This window comes from Pocillopora verrucosa, chromosome 5 (assembly GCF_036669915.1).
Source record: "Pocillopora verrucosa isolate sample1 chromosome 5, ASM3666991v2, whole genome shotgun sequence".
NCBI classification, from domain to species: domain Eukaryota; kingdom Metazoa; phylum Cnidaria; class Anthozoa; order Scleractinia; family Pocilloporidae; genus Pocillopora; species Pocillopora verrucosa.
Window position 1 is genome coordinate 17,096,665 of NC_089316.1, and position 17,257 is coordinate 17,113,921.

At 37.4% G+C, this 17,257-nt stretch overlaps 1 protein-coding gene across 1 annotated transcript; it reads right to left on the reverse strand.

Moving 5' to 3' along the window:
* Nucleotides 1–1,219: 1,219 nt before the first annotated feature.
* On the reverse strand, nucleotides 1,220–14,909 carry LOC131787615 (uncharacterized). Its single transcript, XM_059104693.2, has 17 exons — nucleotides 14,754–14,909; nucleotides 13,377–13,723; nucleotides 12,828–12,992; nucleotides 10,672–10,785; nucleotides 10,129–10,260; nucleotides 9,609–9,705; nucleotides 8,881–9,099; nucleotides 7,965–8,341; nucleotides 7,337–7,504; nucleotides 6,810–6,920; nucleotides 6,096–6,215; nucleotides 5,695–5,785; nucleotides 5,164–5,547; nucleotides 4,798–4,923; nucleotides 4,277–4,399; nucleotides 3,585–3,953; nucleotides 1,220–2,919 (listed from the first exon to the last, which is right to left on the reverse strand). Exons 1-17 carry the CDS (start codon nucleotides 14,824–14,826, stop codon nucleotides 2,288–2,290), a joined length of 3,648 nt encoding a protein of 1,215 aa, XP_058960676.2. The 5' UTR covers nucleotides 14,827–14,909; the 3' UTR covers nucleotides 1,220–2,287.
* Nucleotides 14,910–17,257: the final 2,348 nt, after the last annotated feature.

Consider the following 17,257-nt stretch of genomic DNA (forward strand, 5'->3'; position numbering starts at 1 on the left):
TTAAATTTTGAGTCACAAAAAAGTTATGTGTTATTGATTTGTCCAACTTTTAGATATACCACGCATTATACCGCAAGGATAGACTATGATCAAGATTTATTTATTTATATACATACATATATATATAGGAAGTCTGCAAGTCGATTTTCGCGTGGAACAGTGCTCAATACGTTGAAGCAGAGCAGGATAAATATTATGAGAGGAAAAAAGGGGACGTAACTACATTTCCCGACAAGCCTGTTTCGTGAATCGCTTCACTCTTCAGGGGTTTAAAGAAAAAGAGTGAAGCGATTCACGAAACAGGCTTGTCGGGAAATGTAGTTACGTCCCCTTTTTTCCTCTCATAATATTTACATATATATATATGTTTTTTTTAAGGGTCGTAATTTGAGAAACATTACGTGCTTGTTATTTCCATAGCACGAGTTTGTCGCTGACTTGGTTCCTTCTTTTTACCAAAGCACTGCGTTTTAAACGGTGGAAGCTAGGTAGTCCCAAGACATGTTCTTTAATGGTTTCCTCTCTCAGGTTGTCGGTTTGTTCTATTTACGATAAACGAGCGTGAGTAATTTATTGTTCACTCAGCTGACAGTGGTACATTTTTGAAACGAGTAACCTTTCGGACAGGATTGATTTCATCATGTTTCCGGTCGCAAATGAGAAACAACGGTTGAGTGTGGTGCTCATAACAAGACGTTTCTTCCAACATCCGTCTACAGCATGTTTCTGTTTCAAATTATCTGAGGCTCTAAATACCGACATGCGATGTGTCGCGTTTCGATAGTTCAACCTATTTTATTTCTCACTTCGAATTCGTATTTTTTTTTATAGTCTCTAGAGGTGGCCTATATCAGAATGGAACAAATCTCATTTTTTTTCCGCTCGTAAATTTCGGCTGTAGCTGAACAGCGAGGGCGAAGTTATTACTTTATGGCCTTGATATGACGCTTTTTACTGCCTTACACACGTGTGACGTATCACATCACGTTACCTGAATCGGAACGTTTTCAAAATGGGCGTCGATTAAGCGTCAAAAAAAATTGTAGGAAATTTGGTTTTGCACAATATATCGTTTATTTGCTCATTCAGGATTCTTCAACCTAAGAGGAATGTATTAGGACATATATAAAAAAGGGGAAAATTTGGCGTCAGTTACCCATTAAAACTAGTTTATCAGAGTAAGAATATGTTACCAGGCACAAGTATGACTTTTTCACGATGGTAGTTTCCAGGCTTAAAAAAAGTCACTTCCTACTTACATACTCAGTTCCTTTGCCCTGACAGCTCAACCTCATCAAAACATTGGTAACAGGAGCAATTAGCAGATTAACGATACAGACAAGAGAGCCTATTCCCACATACACCCTCCTCAGTCCTGTTAGCTTATTCTGGACATGGCATTTCAAGAATGACTTATATGCCACAAATTTTCCATTTCCATGACTAATTATTTTGTAATGGTGTTTACAAGTTTGGAAAATTGTTAGATTGAAATATGATACAAAGACTTGCCAGTTGATGGTTAACTTTCAACATATCTATAAAATTTATCAATTGTTGTGTACCATCTAAAAATTTTCAACCTTTTTAATATAGCCATTAACGACATCAACTCAACTTTTAAAGTAAAGAGAAAACTTGATCGATATTGGGAATTGATTTTTGTGATGTAAAAATGAAATCCAGGTATTATCTTGAGCCCTCTACAAATGGTCGAATCCTAGGTCTCTCTTCGTGATAGAGTTTTAATTACGATATTCTAGTTCTAGCTTATCTTCCTTTAAAATAAAACTTTCGCAGTGTCAGACAAATTTCGTGTTTCAGTAGGTAGAGTTGCAAAATCATGGACAGTTGACTTCCATAAGATATAGATTTTTCTACAAACAAAATAAGAGTTTGTGGGCAGCTAAGAGTGATCGACTAGCGATTTTTTTTTAATTGGTTTCCAATTTTTATTCATTTCAAAGTGAACTGAATCCCCAGAAACGTCACGAGTGGCACGTGTCAAGGCTCGTTTTGTTCTCGTTTTTAGCTATTATCCATATGCTGATTGCAAGCTTCCCACACAGTTGTGCTCTCATTATCGAGGAGAGCTGCTCTGTTTTCAGTAATGTTTGTTATTAACTATGAAATTCTTTCTACCCGAACGGAAACGACGAATCACATATAGTTTTACCACTACAGCTATTATAACTAATACTACTATTAGTCCGACCTGAACCACTATTACAGGTAAAAGGACATCCATGACCTCAGTGTTAGAAGGTGTCTTAATATCAGTAAACGTTCAATTATGACAAACAACACTTGCATCTTCAGAGTGCCAGCAATGATGAGATGGACAGTGTGGGCAGTCCAGCAAAGATTCTTCGTTCCCCTCGCAATAGACATGGCTTCTTTGGATGGGACCGGAGCCTTGTCCGTATGCTGCGCCTCGAGGTGCAGAGGTCGCACCTTTGAAACCAAGCTGACGGCAGACGACCTTTGCATCATTGATGTCCCAGGTGTGATCACAGATAGTGCCCCATTGGCCTCCAACTAAAACTTCAACGCGGCCATAATTGTGGGATCCACCCGCTAGCCGAATGATGGAAGAGCCATATGTACACTTCACGCTGGCGTCTCGTCCATGCGTGCAGTCATGCTTTCCCCATCCTCGATGCCTGCAGTCGTGGAGATTTTTCTCACTCCCTGAGCAAGCCAAATCGTCAAGCCAAATTGGTCCGCTTCCTTGGCCATGATAAGCGCTTCTGTAAGCTTGCAAGGCTTGTTTGAAGCCAAGCTGTCTACATATCACGTGAGCATCGTTCAGGTCCCAAGCATCATCGCAGATGGTCCCCCATTTGCCATCGTAGAAAACCTCTACTCTTCCAGTTGATGGGCTGGTGCTATTTATACGTACGCTGCCATCAGTAATTGCTGGCAAAAAAAATTCAATTTTTTTTTTGAGGTGAATACAGACTAAATAAACTTAAAATATTAACTGTCTCCTTTTCTGGCTGTCTTTTTATTATCATTACAATTATTGTATTATTTAATTTTTTACACCTTTTCCTCAAGGGGACATCATTTGCAATAATGTGAGAACTTTCCCTATGGCCATTTTACGCGTAATTTATCTTTTTTTGACAAATTTAATGGCATTGCGCCAGTCGATAAAGTCCGGGTATTAAATTTGGATGTAAAAGAGTATAATAGAATGAGGTGATAACGCTATCAGTTCGATTGCACAAAAAAAGAAGTTCCTGAGTACACAAAACTTTGATTCATTACCGAGATCCGAAATGAAATTCCTCTAAATAGTATCCATAAATTTTTTGCTATTATAACAATCTTGTCTTTCTGGCAACAAAATATTCCCTGATGAAGCTTGGTTTGTGAGTCAAAGAAAATTTGCGATTGACTTTCTGATTAAACAAGAAATTGTTGCGTGGAAACAACAACATAGTCTACATAATGAGGCGCTGAGGTCTTTCTGAAGGGTCTCCTTCTAAGTCAATCCCATGAAAATGCTTAGTTACTGCGAAGGAAATAGTATAATTGAGAGTAAAAAAAGAGTAAAAGAAATCATAACTTTTCCTTACCTCGATAACGAGCCCGAAATCCTGCAAATTCTTTCGAGATATCTGACGTAAACCTCACATAAAGGTTGTTGGACGTGCTTGTCAAAGATTGCTTGGGCAAAGTGTTTCCAAATAAAGTACCAATCAAAGGAGAAGAACGTGATACACCATCGTACACAGTGACGATATCGACCTTGTCCTCAGTTTTTAAGCGAATAAAAACAAGTTCAATATGTCCATTTGAAGTTATATTCCATGTACAGTCCATGTCACTTTTGTAGGTTTCCACATGACCAGGTACAGGGGCATCATTGGACTCGATATAGCCAGTTGAATCTGACTGCCATACAGTTAAATTGGTACAAGAAGATATTACGGTGGCGTTCGGTGCTGTGGAGTTAATAAATGAAAACAAGTTTAGGATATAAGGCTTCGCCGCTTACATTTCAATATATTCAATACAAAAATTAAGTTTATCAGTGTGAGAATAGTTCAATCTTTCTATCAGTAGAGAGTAACTATAAAAGTTTTACTGTTTATGCCGACGACACGCAACTAATCTGCTGAGAGTTAGTTAAGTTTGAAAAAAACAACAACAACAGCAAACAAAAAATAAAGCAAAAAAGTTAAGTTTGAAAAAAACAACAACAACAGCAAACAAAAAATAAAAACAAAAGGTAGTAGAGGCGTTTAATTACTTTGCAGAAACTTACCACCACAGGTTTTACCGGTTCCTGCTAAGCCTGGAGCACATCGACATCTATAGGTACCAGGAATATTCTCGCAGCGAGCTTTGACATGGCATGTGTAGGTTCCCAAGCGGCATTCATCCATATCTGTTTCGTATTAAAAGAATAAAAAAAAGGGCTTTTCACTGAGATACACAGATATAGATATGAGTTTTCTGATTTATTCCAAAGATCAGCCACTTCGATTCTATCCCTTTATGTCAAACACTGAAGTTAACTTTCGAGGGGGTAAGAAAGGTAAATGAAATGAACGTACCCTTTTTAAAACATGAAATTCTAAGGCAGCATATTTTATAATTTATTATCAGCTAATGTATCTATTTATTGTTAAAATTAACAAACCTTCGCAGTCCTTGTTGGCATCCAAACGGTATGAAAGGTGAATGAAACAAACGTACTCTCTTTTTAAATATGAAATTCTAAGACAGCATATTTTATAAGTACTTATTAATTATTATATCTATTTATTGTTAAAATTAACAAACCTTCACAGTCCTTGTTGGCATCCAAACGGAAACCCTTATTACACTTGCAGGTGTATGAGCCATCACTGTTAATGCAATGAGAATCTGCTGGACAGTGATAATTATAGTCGATACATTCATCATAATCTGAAAAAAAGATTGTTAAAAAGCATATAGGTGGTTATTTGGTAGGTTATTTTGCTGATCACATCTCGTGAAACAAAGGAAAATTTTATGTACTCGAAATTGTTTTTACAGCTATTCAAAACGAAACAAAGCATCTAGCCTAATTGTCTCCCGCTCTTTTGTTAACTACTACAATACACTATACCATCCAATCTTCATTTGAAACGCCAGATCTGCCATATGCACACTCATTTTACTAACCTTTCTTGCAGGTAAATCTGTGACAATCAGTGCAGTTCACGTCATTCCATTCGTAGTGATGGTTTTTGAGGAAGCCAAGAGTATGAACACAGTCTTCATTGCCATAGTTGTTTGGTTGGCCCTTCGCCCAGTTCTTAAATTTAAATGTGCTCCCATCGCTCCACACGAACTTCCCTTCTGAGTTGATATCAGTGAGCCCTAGCCAAGAGTGCTCTCCGCCATGCAGACTCTGGACATAAACGTTTTCTTCCTGACTGTGTATGCTTGGAAGGTTAGCTCCCTGCGTGGCGCATTTTCCTTGGCTGCTGCCCCAGGAATCACATGCAGCCACTTGTCTATAGCAATACCCTCTGAAATAATTCCAGTCGTCGTCACAAATGCTGTCTGTGAAATAAACACAATGGGCTAGTTTTTTCGTCTATTCATTTACTTTTTTAACTTTGTAAAGTTTTATTGCTCGGAACACCCGAAACTTCAATCAGCACGGGGAGAGCAACTCACGAGAAGTTTAAAGCAGGTAATAAATCTCACCTCCCATCACAGCATATGAGACGTTCAAAGGGTCAAACCGTTGCACGTAGAGCTCTTTGACACAAATTCGAAATCCAGACGTTGTGATAGACTTAGAAGCAAAAAGGAAACAAACTGTTTGGTTAGCGAATCTATGTAATTATTCTAAAGATTCGTGATTCAAGATTAAGAACTATAAATAAAAAATATTCCTAGTAAATGCAAGATTAACGCCTCAAAACCTTAGCAAACGTTTAGGCAAAGTATCGTCTGGTTTTCTAAAAGAATATCAGATTATATCGGGACAAAGACTAGGAAAGTAAACCATGCCGACGCGTTAATATCTGCTTTCCTACTGTGGAAGATAATGATGATGGAAAAAGTCGCGGCTTAACAAACCGTTTTCCAGGAAATGTTGTTACCTCAATCCAGCTTACGATTCCATTGCATTCCGCAGCAGCATTTCCTCCACCAGTAGAATGCTTGGGAGTGACCAGCACCGTTGGTGGGTAGGTATAAGCCGATCGAGAGTAGGTCACATCCTTTATATGGATTAGTGTAAGTAAATATGATCGGTCAATAAGTTAATCAAGAGATTAACCAACTATTCACCAATGGAATATTTTAATTACCAAGGTAATCACTGAGATAGCTTTAACTGATGTAAATTTAATGAAATCAAAACAATTAGTCAAAGGCGAATTTGTGTGTCTTGTCTAGTCTAGAAAATCGTGGCTCTTTGCATATATCATGGCCCTCATGTGGATCATGTCTATACATCACAGGTGCATATCATAAAAGTGCTTCGTTGAATGTCGCAAAAACTGAACAGCTCCTAGTCCGGTAAAAAACCCTGAGGAGCTTATAAAATGTCCAAACAACATCCTGCGAAAAGTCAAGAGTACTGAGTAACTCATGATTGGCTCGAATTTTGTATCCAATTAGCTCATCAGAAAGGGGTAAATTTGTTAATAAATCACTTGAAAAAACAGAAAAAGAAAAGTGAGAAGAAGAAGAACAAAAACTGCAACTGGGGATTACAATAGTTGAAACTTGATACAATTTTTTTCTATCAGTGCTACACTCATCCAAAAACAAACTACATTGTTACTCTTTTGAAGAGATGCAACACCTACCTTACAGAAAGCGTAGTTGTATTTTATTGATGGCAAACCAGAGTTGGGAAAGCTGACAACGCTGCTCTCTTTGAACACTGGCCTTGGTGTTTTGCCAAATGCCAACCAATTCTAAGACAAATATATAATTAATAAGTTGCGAGAAAAGAGAATGGTGTTCAGCAGCTAAATCATGTCAAACTAAAGTTTTTAAATAGGCTGGTCTTAAACTAGTGTCCGACTTGCAGGGGAATGGCAGGTTGCGTTATTTCATAAATTGTTCTCTCTAAGTTTTGCATTGCCAAGTATAAACAAGAAATTCAAAATTCAAATTCATTCACCGATAAAAAATTTTTTTTAGTCTAAATTTTTTTTACTTCCCATCGCAAAGTGCCATGATTGCATGGAAATGATATCCTTTCGTTATTATTATCTCTCCTTGTCATTACGTGTGATGTTAGTAAGAGTCATACTTATGGGCGGTAGCTGGATGAGGGTTTCAATTTCAGTAAATTTTACAAAATTCACGGGGACTTGACAAAACCTACCACTGAAATATCATCATGAACTCCTGCAAAGTTTTGAAGCTCCCTGAGGCAGATCTTAAAAGAATTTGTAGAAACATCCTCAAGCCACACTGAGGTAGCATCGTGCATGAGACTTGATCTGTAATGGACAGCTGTTGCAAAGATCGACGGTGGCTCAGAATACTTCCCCTAAATTTATGGAAAAGAATACGTTTTTTAATTAGAGGGAAAACCAATAATGCACAATATAAACTCGTTCACTCGACCTCCTTGAGGCCAATTTCTGTCATCGGAATATATGGTTTCTTGGATTAACGAAGTGAGTGGAGACTATGAAAAGCTTATTCTTTAGGAAGTGCAGTAAACTAGTCGACATCACGCGCTTGAAATCTATAAAAATGTGTCCTCCACTGGTTTTTATTGAAAATGTTGCTTCCAAGATGTGCTGAGTACCTATCAGATAATCCAATAGCTTGAGGTAGAATTCTTTTTTTTTTTGTCAATATTGAACTGAAAAAAAAATGAGATAGTGAATTATCACAAGGAAAGACTGTTTTGAAACCGGACATTTTTGTCCATAAGTAAGACATAAGGAGAGTCTTATGCGACTCCATATAATCTCATACAAAAATTACAGAGTAGCGCATACATTTGGAAAAGTGACTGTTCTGCAGCTAGTTCCAGTCCACCAAGTTAAGAACATCTCCTCTCCTGCTATTCCTCCAGGTGGCGCTCCCTGATAGGCCACCCAGTCTATTAAAGCGAAGCTGTCTGCGGGGTAGTCATTCCTTCCGGCTCGCGTAACGCAGGCCGTGAACTGAGTGGTGTTAATGCTCTCGACCCAAGGCGTGGTAGCTTCGTGTACCAACGTGTCATCAGAATAGTTGAAGTGGTTAACAGTGAGTTGCACGTATATTTTCATATGAGGATAGAATATGAACGGTTTAAACTTGATTACATCACACTGATCTTCGGCCCAGGAAGGTGTATTTTGGAATTCATGTCTTCCTTTCTGCATTGGGAAACCTAAAATGGAATTTTGATGGATCTGCTAAGTTTAAGAAGTGAAGCATGTAACAGCAGCATGTTTGTTTGCAGTTCTAAGTAACAGACTTTTTTGTTTGTTCATCATGATAGAAAAATTAGGCCATCAATTAAACAAAATATACAACGAAAGTACAAAACAAAACAACAACAAACTCGAAAACAACAACAAGGCAACCTTGCAAACGGAGATGGAATTTACTCTCTACGAATGGGGTAAATTTAAACTGTGATAGCAAAAAATTAACCCTATGACGTTCTTATAGTCTTGCCCTTGGTGCCATTTTAGCACAAAATTGCATTGCACACAGCAAATTCTATTTGGTTTTTAGGTCGTTATGAAAGAAACTTCGAATTCAAACAGAAATTAGTTGTTTAGTGTGAAGTGGTGGAAATTTCACATGGGAAAAAAACTGATATTAACACAAAAAGCATGTAAAGAAATATGTCGGGAAGAACATGGTATATTTCGGATGACTTCAACTAACAGACGAACAGGTAATCCTAGTAATGCTCATTACCTCTGCAGCTCCCAGGGTGATAGTTCGTGTAATTTCCACGTGTTTCGCAAATTTTTTTCTTGAGGAAACACATGTTCTTGAAAGTTCGACCATTTGAAGCACAGACCTGTTCCTCGTATGATGGGCAATCATCTTTGCAGATGCAAGCATACTTCCAGGGAGTATAAGCGTAACAGAAGCTTTCGTATGTACAGTTAATATCTCTACATGGATCAAGATCTGAAAATAGAGAATAATGACAAATTAACTCATATATTTTCAAGCATAAAGGGATATAAATAGAAAGCAAGAAAAATTACAGGGTAACAATCTGAGGCAGTCAAGAATTGTGGATAAAAGGGTGTGTGGAATGCAGAGTTTGACTACACGATCGAAAAAAGGGAAGAACAATTGCAAGAGCAGATAAATAGAAAGAAATTTTAAAAAGGTAAAACAAAACTAACAATACTTATGATTGACAAAACTATTTCAGGTACAAAAAAATTGAAAATAATAGAAAATCAATGGTATTTCGTTGCAACAGAAATGCTTGTCCTCTCCGATAACGAGGCACATGATAATATTAAGATCCTGCACTCAGATGAATTTTTTGTTAGACATAAACTGACAACTGAGAACTACAGTGTAGGCCCTTGCATCTCACTATTTGCATCTTTAAAAAAATGAATAAATGAATATCGTTCGGAAAATAATTGGTTGCTTATCAAGACACCGTTTTTCTTTATTACCTCCAATAACGAAGTAGTCTATTTCCACATCGCTTCTTTGGCGACCATATGCTGTGTGGTCTTTCATACAAATTCGGAAGTGAGTCTTAGTCACCTCCTAAGACAGAGGAAAATAAAATGAACGCAAAATGATGAAGCGCATTCGTTGAAAACTACAGAAGAGTTTTAAAATGTCAACAATTATTAGTTACAGTCGAAAGTTCGAGAGAGAGGAAAATAATTTTGACAACTGAAAAAAAAGAAAAAAAAGGAAGTTTGATGAAAGGAAAGAGGGGGAAGGAAAAGAAAGCAAAAAACGATGGAAACAACCAAACGAACAGACCAAACAATTAAAAATGAAACAAAAAAGGCAAGTGCACCATTATGAAGATGCAAATTCCTCGTTAACATCAATTCGGTGTAGCTAACCATCTATTCACAAGCTGTATTGTAGAAATTGTTAACCATAACTCTTGCATTCTGTCGGAATTTCATTTACATCTGTGATAATCAGTAGATAAATAAGTGATTCAAACCCTACCTCCATCCAGGTAAGTAGAGGTTCTTTGTCCTTATTGTCACATCCGTCATTCGACTTGTTACCTTTGGCAGCATTGTAGACAGTTGCAAGCACAACAGGTGGTTTAAAGAATGGCTCGTCATATTTGATCGTCTGTTGAATTAAGATCAAAGAATGAAATAATTATAACCTATCAAATGAGATTCTCGCAAGCGTTACTAAACTTGTAGATGTGACATTTTGCTGTCGAGTCAATTGAAACAAAGCTGATTTTATTTCAGTTGGAGTTTCAGGCCCGATAGTAAAAAACTAATAACCTCGGCTTTGTTTAATTGTCATTCAAACCAATATTTCGAGAAAAACAAAACAAAACTTGGAACCGGTTCAGTTTAAATCCTCACGAATGACACTGACTTTTTTCTTCTTTACGCTGACATACATGTAGAACCTTTATCTGAACCTGATCTCCGCGAAGAACCTTCTCTTTGCTTCTTATCATATTTTTAAATATGAATAAACCCAGCCGTAAGCTCACAATAAATCATAAACATAATAAATACAAACCTTGCAGAGGGCATATTTGTTTTGGGCTGAGGGCAACTCCTTTGCGGAAAATAGGATGCTCTTTGATTCTTTACCTTTCCAAGTTGAAGGATATTTCTCGTATGCCATCCAGTTCTTAACATGACAAAAATGAAATGAGTAAAAAAAAAGTAAGGTGAGAGTCTGAACCTTTTAACATTTACACTAATTTGTCAAGATGAAATAATATTTCCAAGCTTTGTAGGTGACTACACAAGAGAATACAAAGGATGGAGGACGTAATTTGAACTGAGCATTTTTTATCTGAGGACGAGACAGTTTAAGTCGGCAAACGGAGAAAAAAAAAGGAAAAGCATAACAAGCCAAAACAAATCTGTTCAAAGGAGGGAAAAACCTGACGCTTCATAGATAAGAATTATAAACACATCCTCACTTAAGTGCCGCTCTCGCCAAGAGCGGTCCTCTCGACTTCCCGTCGGAGAAAGCTTTTCTTTTATTTTTAATAACTGTTTTATTTTTTCCAAATCAGGGCTGAAAAACCTAAAGCCACTCCAATATTTGCTTACCATGAATTAAGTAAACATTTTAAAAGCTAGAATTCTCGTTAAAATGAAAAATTCTTCAGTCCATTGTAATCACTTTCGATTCTAATTCGTTACATTAACTAATTTTGGTTCCAACGCGAAACAGGTCGTATGACAAAACGAAAAGTTTGCACAATCACTTCACGCAATCCATCAAGCCGGGTTTGTCCAATTGATTTTGATGGTCGCAGGGAAATGTCGAGTTTGTCGTTCAAAACCGTTGTGGTCCATAAGAGCGTGACATCATTAATGACGGAAACAAATTTTTAGAAAGGAGGGCGAGTTCATCGGGTTGCGTGTGCTAAATCTCGGGAGAAACTGCAGGAATTGTTTTAGAGTGTATGCGTTTTGTTTTGTAAATATAAACTCTGTGACCTATTTTAACTTGTTTTTGTGTCCTTTTAAGCAACGCGATATGTCTGTTATGACCAGAGTGCCAAAGTTTGTTCTTTAATTTTGATCTTCTCCACACTGTGCGTAGTTCATGACCTGATATTTCAACGTAAATTATCGGGAAGGCGCCTTTTGATCACTTTTGTTTACTTTGAAAGTCACGCGAACGCGCAAGCGTTGCGACCGATAACGTTTACGCAACGTTTTAGGACAACTCGGTATCTATTCTCCATTCAGCTGCTATGAAAACTTAAAATCCTCAACGCAGAAGATAAACGAACGAAGTTTGAACGATCAAAAGGAGATCTTGGTCAATTTTCAGAATCATGCAAATAATCTTTGACACGAATGCAATTGAGCAAACACATCGATTTGCGTTGTTTTTAAGAAGTTGGTGAATGGAAGCTAGAGATATACCCGCGGGTTTGAGGCGATCCGTGACCTTATTGATGTATAAACTATGCACTGATATGTTTTTTCAGCCCGATTAACGCCTTTGTTATGAGAATTCTTTCGTACAAAGTAGTGAATTTTTGATATGCAAATTAAGGTCGCAGAGAAGGGTCTCCTCTGATCCCGCTGGTAAGAAAAATATTTCAGATGAAGTTTCCATATTTTGTCTGTGAACTAACTGAATACATCTTGTAACTTGCAGCGAGATAGAATTCTGTGAGCTACATTGTTGCAGTCGCTGCGCGCTGGACAAAATCTTTGAAATTTACACTTTTGATCGTTGTCCACAGGAGTGGTCTTGCCAAAAATCATTTTTGGCTTGTACGACGCAAAAAAAGAGAATTGGAGAACAACTAAGCTATTTTTGAAACATGTGTCCTAAACCCTTTTCATGGGCAAAAAATAAAAAAAAGTTTTCTCCGACGGGAAATCGAGAGGACCGCTCTTAGCGAGAGCGGCACAAATTTATAAAATGCAGTTCATTTCGAGAAATAAAATATCAAAAATAAAGTGAACTAAGAAAAAAGAGTAAATAACAGCGACATCACCAAGACACCGGAGCAAACAAACAAAATGAAGACACAAGGACTGGAGCATCTAACGAATTTGTGGCTAACCTCAAATATGAATATAAAATCAAAGTGTGACAATTATTAAAAATAGGAAAAATAAAAAAGGCTCTACGACGAAACAAATTCCAAAAAGCATTAAAGGCAAAACGACCACATAAAAAGAATAACGGCTCACCACTTTGAGTCCCTCATGAAGTCCATCGAATACCCTTGACTCTTGCAAACAAACTTCAAATTCGCTCGGCGAAACCTTTTCAATCCAAACCAGCATTGCGTCGTATTTCCGGCCTTTCTTGGTGTGGTGCGGAGTGACGTGAACTGTAGGAGTTGTTTTGAAGACCTGAATTCAACAAAAAAAATTAAATGTCACTCGTCGCAAAATAGCATTATCTAAGAAAAAATGGTTTCTGGAGAATCTTCCAGGCCAAAAGATCGATGCAAAACTAAATTGACTAAGGTAAGGTAAATCAAGGGTCACTCTATTGAATCATTTATACATGAGGCACTTCGATTAGGAAAACTGCGCATAATCAAAAATCTAAAAAAAAAAATAACAACACCAAAAGATGGCAAAGCAGACGGCCTTTTACACAAAGCCCATTTAGATTCCCAACAAACAAATTCAATTAGCTGCAGGCATCGAGATTTGAATAAAGGGGTCATATGAAACCCAGCACTTTTAACAACTTGGTCACGCAGTCTCTGAAAACTCAAACAATCTTACATTCTTAAATGCCAACCGGTTGCACTGTGATCCTGTAGTGAATTTGCTGAACAACGTTGCACCATGTTCAGCTCCTGTCTGTGGACCTTGAAATGCAAACCAGTCGATGGTGAAGTTATCTCCTGCTCCTCGGCCCCCTTCAACAACACAGGCTTTGAAACGAACATTGCTCACTTCTTCTACCCATACAAATATAGAATCGTAGACATTGGACGATCCATTTCCACGGTTCACTGATGCGAATACCCTGACTGGTGTTCCCTTCTTAAAACTTTTGCTAAATGAAGCTTGCTGGCAAAGATAATCGTCATTTGCTTGAGTGAAGTGAATTTTTCCTCTCTCGATGACTAAAATAAATTATAGAATTCAGCTTAGTTAACCCCATGATGCCGTGTATGATAAATGTAAGGATATTTGGGATGCATCTTCAAGGCATACAGTCGCAATGAATAATCTGAACGTAAGAACTCAAATTATACAAGCAAATTGCCGAAGGAGCATGAGAGACAAAGGGACATGAAGGAGCTGTGACAAGTGGAATTAGCCGTTTAACTTGCGATTTATCAGCTTATGCGGTGGCGCGAGTTTTAGGAACCAATCAACCAAAGCGATGAAGTAAGACAATACAGTTCCTGTTTCCTTTCAACGTCATTAACTAACAATAAAAATCATAATTTTTGGGTTCCAATGCGGGCATAACAAGGTAGAGGTCACTTCTGCAGATCAAAATCCAACTTTTTGGAGCTGTTTTTTCATTACTTCACTATTTCGGAAATGTTACTTCATTTTGGAGAGATAACAAAACGTGCGCTCGGAGAGGAATGAGTGCCTCGCTCACAGAAATGAAGAGGAAAGCTAACGAAGAAGGAGGCGATGGTTTGCAAGATATATTCGAAATTCCTTAATATTTTATAATCTGTTTTTGCAATGAACTATTCGTCTGCTTCAACCTAATTTCACAAAGTTATTCATTCCAGGAGAGATGGTTTATTATTTTTGCGACTATCGGTTATATATTTATTGTTCAAGATACTGGGAGTTGTGCAACCATTTAGAGAAAGATGAGTATTGATCCAAAATGTCATAAATATCAAATGAGTAAGTTTTTGTATCTGCATTACTTGTATTTGAAGCTACTGAGTGCCGTGTAAATTTGATAAAACTGAAATGTTGGGACTGTCGATTAGCCGGCAAACACCGTAAAAAAATTGATCTAATCTTCAGAAATAAAAGTTAATTTTAAAAGGAACGATTCAGCTTTATCTGCTTCGACACTGGCTTCGCAACTTCCGATCCTTAATACTACTGAAGTTTTACAAGGCGTAAAACTGGGCGGTGAAAGATGAAAATAAAATCAACAACATTGAAAAAACTTACCATTTCCTTCGACACTGATGAGTATAAAGAAAGTTACCAGCACCAACAATAGTTGCCTCGCAGAAGGCACCATGGCTGCAATGTATAACGTCGCGTGAACGCCACTCCTTTGGAATGGAGACTTCTTCAAAAACAAATGAATTTACGATTTTTTAAAGTGATAGCATATCTCCAATAGCAAGTGCGCGCGCAATATGGGAAGTCTTAGGATTATCTGTTTCAGCGCAATGTGGGTAGATTGCGCTTTAACGAGGTCACCAGAACAATTGCAAATAGGAATATCTACTTATTTTGATATCCAATATAAACATGAGAGGGATTCCAGCTGAGCAAAAAATTCATACGAAACACGCAAAAAAGCTGTCAAGTCTTTCCAGAGGTCTTGAAAATCATCCAACTCCGATCAAGTATTCATTCATTTCACTAAAAGTACAAGGAGACATCCCGTTTCATTTTTACAAAAAGAAAAGGGGGAACAACACATATCTATTGGCGTCAAACGGGATTTTTCTCTTATTCGGAGTAAAGATGTTTTCCATTAAGGGTGGTTCTGAGATGTAGTACTAAAACCGGATCATTTTGAGTGACTCAAATTCGTGCAATTCTCCGAAAGAAAATAATCCCATTCTGCACAAAAATTCAACATCGTCGCACTGCAGTCTACTAATAAAAGGCCATTTCCTTCCACAAAAACGACTTTACTACGATACTTTCCATATTTGTAAAAAGTCTCTGCGTCATACCTTTCTCCCATTTTCATATCACAGTGTATTACGCAAGTGTCTTCAAGTGCGCCTAAAAAAAAGGTTTCTGAGTTTGACCCTAACGAGGAATTTTGAATGGTCTGTACAAACCAAACAAGAAATGATCGACATGACTGTTCCTCTCTGATGTATGCAATTGTCGCTGTTGTAGGAAAGAAGGTAAAATCCCCAAACAGCACAGTGTAAAAACTGAGAGACAAATATTGTATTTATCTCTATGTATGTGCGTTTTTTTCTGGTTCGTGACATCTCTGAAGAATAGGTAGGATTCAAACATTTGACCTTCCGATCGATTCTTCGAATCTTCTACTACTGAGCTGTTATAAAATCATAACTATTAGGCTATTCTAGTCGGCTAGAAATTTGCCGTCGACTTGGTGCTTTTGTGCGATGGCCCGACGTAAAATGGAAGATGGCATCTTTAGTGATTGTTATGTAACAAAGGATGTTAAGTGATTGATAACAGGCCGATATATCAGCCCTTAATTGAGGTCACATTCTTGATTACAACCTCATTATTGTCGGTAATTCAGACAACAAAGAAATGTAGCGCTATAAAATAAACGTTCCCCATTTTAAATTCCAACGTATACGGAACCCTTCAAATCTATCAAAAGGACGCTGTTATTAACTTTGTAGTGTCTTATTCCGGCTCGAGGTTGACGTGTTTACCGTGGTACTGCATTCAAAAATATTAATAATTCTGCAAGTTGATAGAAAGAAGGTTCAGGCTTGTACTTAAAGCCAAGCAAGTTTAGGAACAAAGATATTCCTCATGATATACATTTCATTCGTGACTTTAGGAACCCCGTTTAATTTTTGAAATTAAAATTAATACTTCGACAGCACGGCAATAAACGAGAAAATAAATGCAAAGATGCTTGCAATACTTTGACTAGCTCGGTCTCTTACACAGGATTAGACGAAGGAAAAGTCCCACTATTTTATATGCACGGGCCAAGAGCAAATCTCATGTTTGTTTAAGTACACAAATTCTCAAAGGAATCGAAAGAATATAGGTGGAGTTGATCCAGAGTTTCATTATCGTCAATCGTTTAACGGATTTGAATCAACTGATGAAAAGCCAAAATTGAAGACTTTTTGCTGATACTACTAGAATATATACATTTATCAGACGTGATATCAAAGTCATCTTGGATTGCTTTCAAAGATCCATTCATAATTGTTTGATATGAATGACTTACGCTCAGACGAGGTCAAGAGTCAAGAAAACGGAAAAAAGAGTAAAATTAATTAGTTTTGACAAATGCTTTTTTTTTCTTTTACTTTAGGGAATATCATAAGTGACACTTGCTCCAGTGGGTGGCGTAATCGCAAATTGAATGGGGCACGTGAGTTCGATATCCTGAAATCATGTTATACCTTTAAACAAAATTTGTATATAAAGAAGAACTAATGTATCGGGGGAGGGGATAGAAGTTCAAAGACCGAGGGAAAGGGGGAGTGGGCCCCTATACGAAATAATAGAGGGGGAAGGGAGCTTGGGCACTGAGATGATTATCAGTGCGTTCAACCAAACCGATTTATTTTGTTCACAAAAAATGTTATTCCAGAATATCCTTTCATAAAATTGTCATTTCCAATGATTGTTTTGCATGCTGCGTGGTTTGCACAATATAATCTCACTGTGGTTAAACCATGTCCGCAGAGTTGCATGAGGCTATTATTTATAACTTCAGGCAGCTTTGTTCCTCTGGTCCGACAAATTTATTCACTATA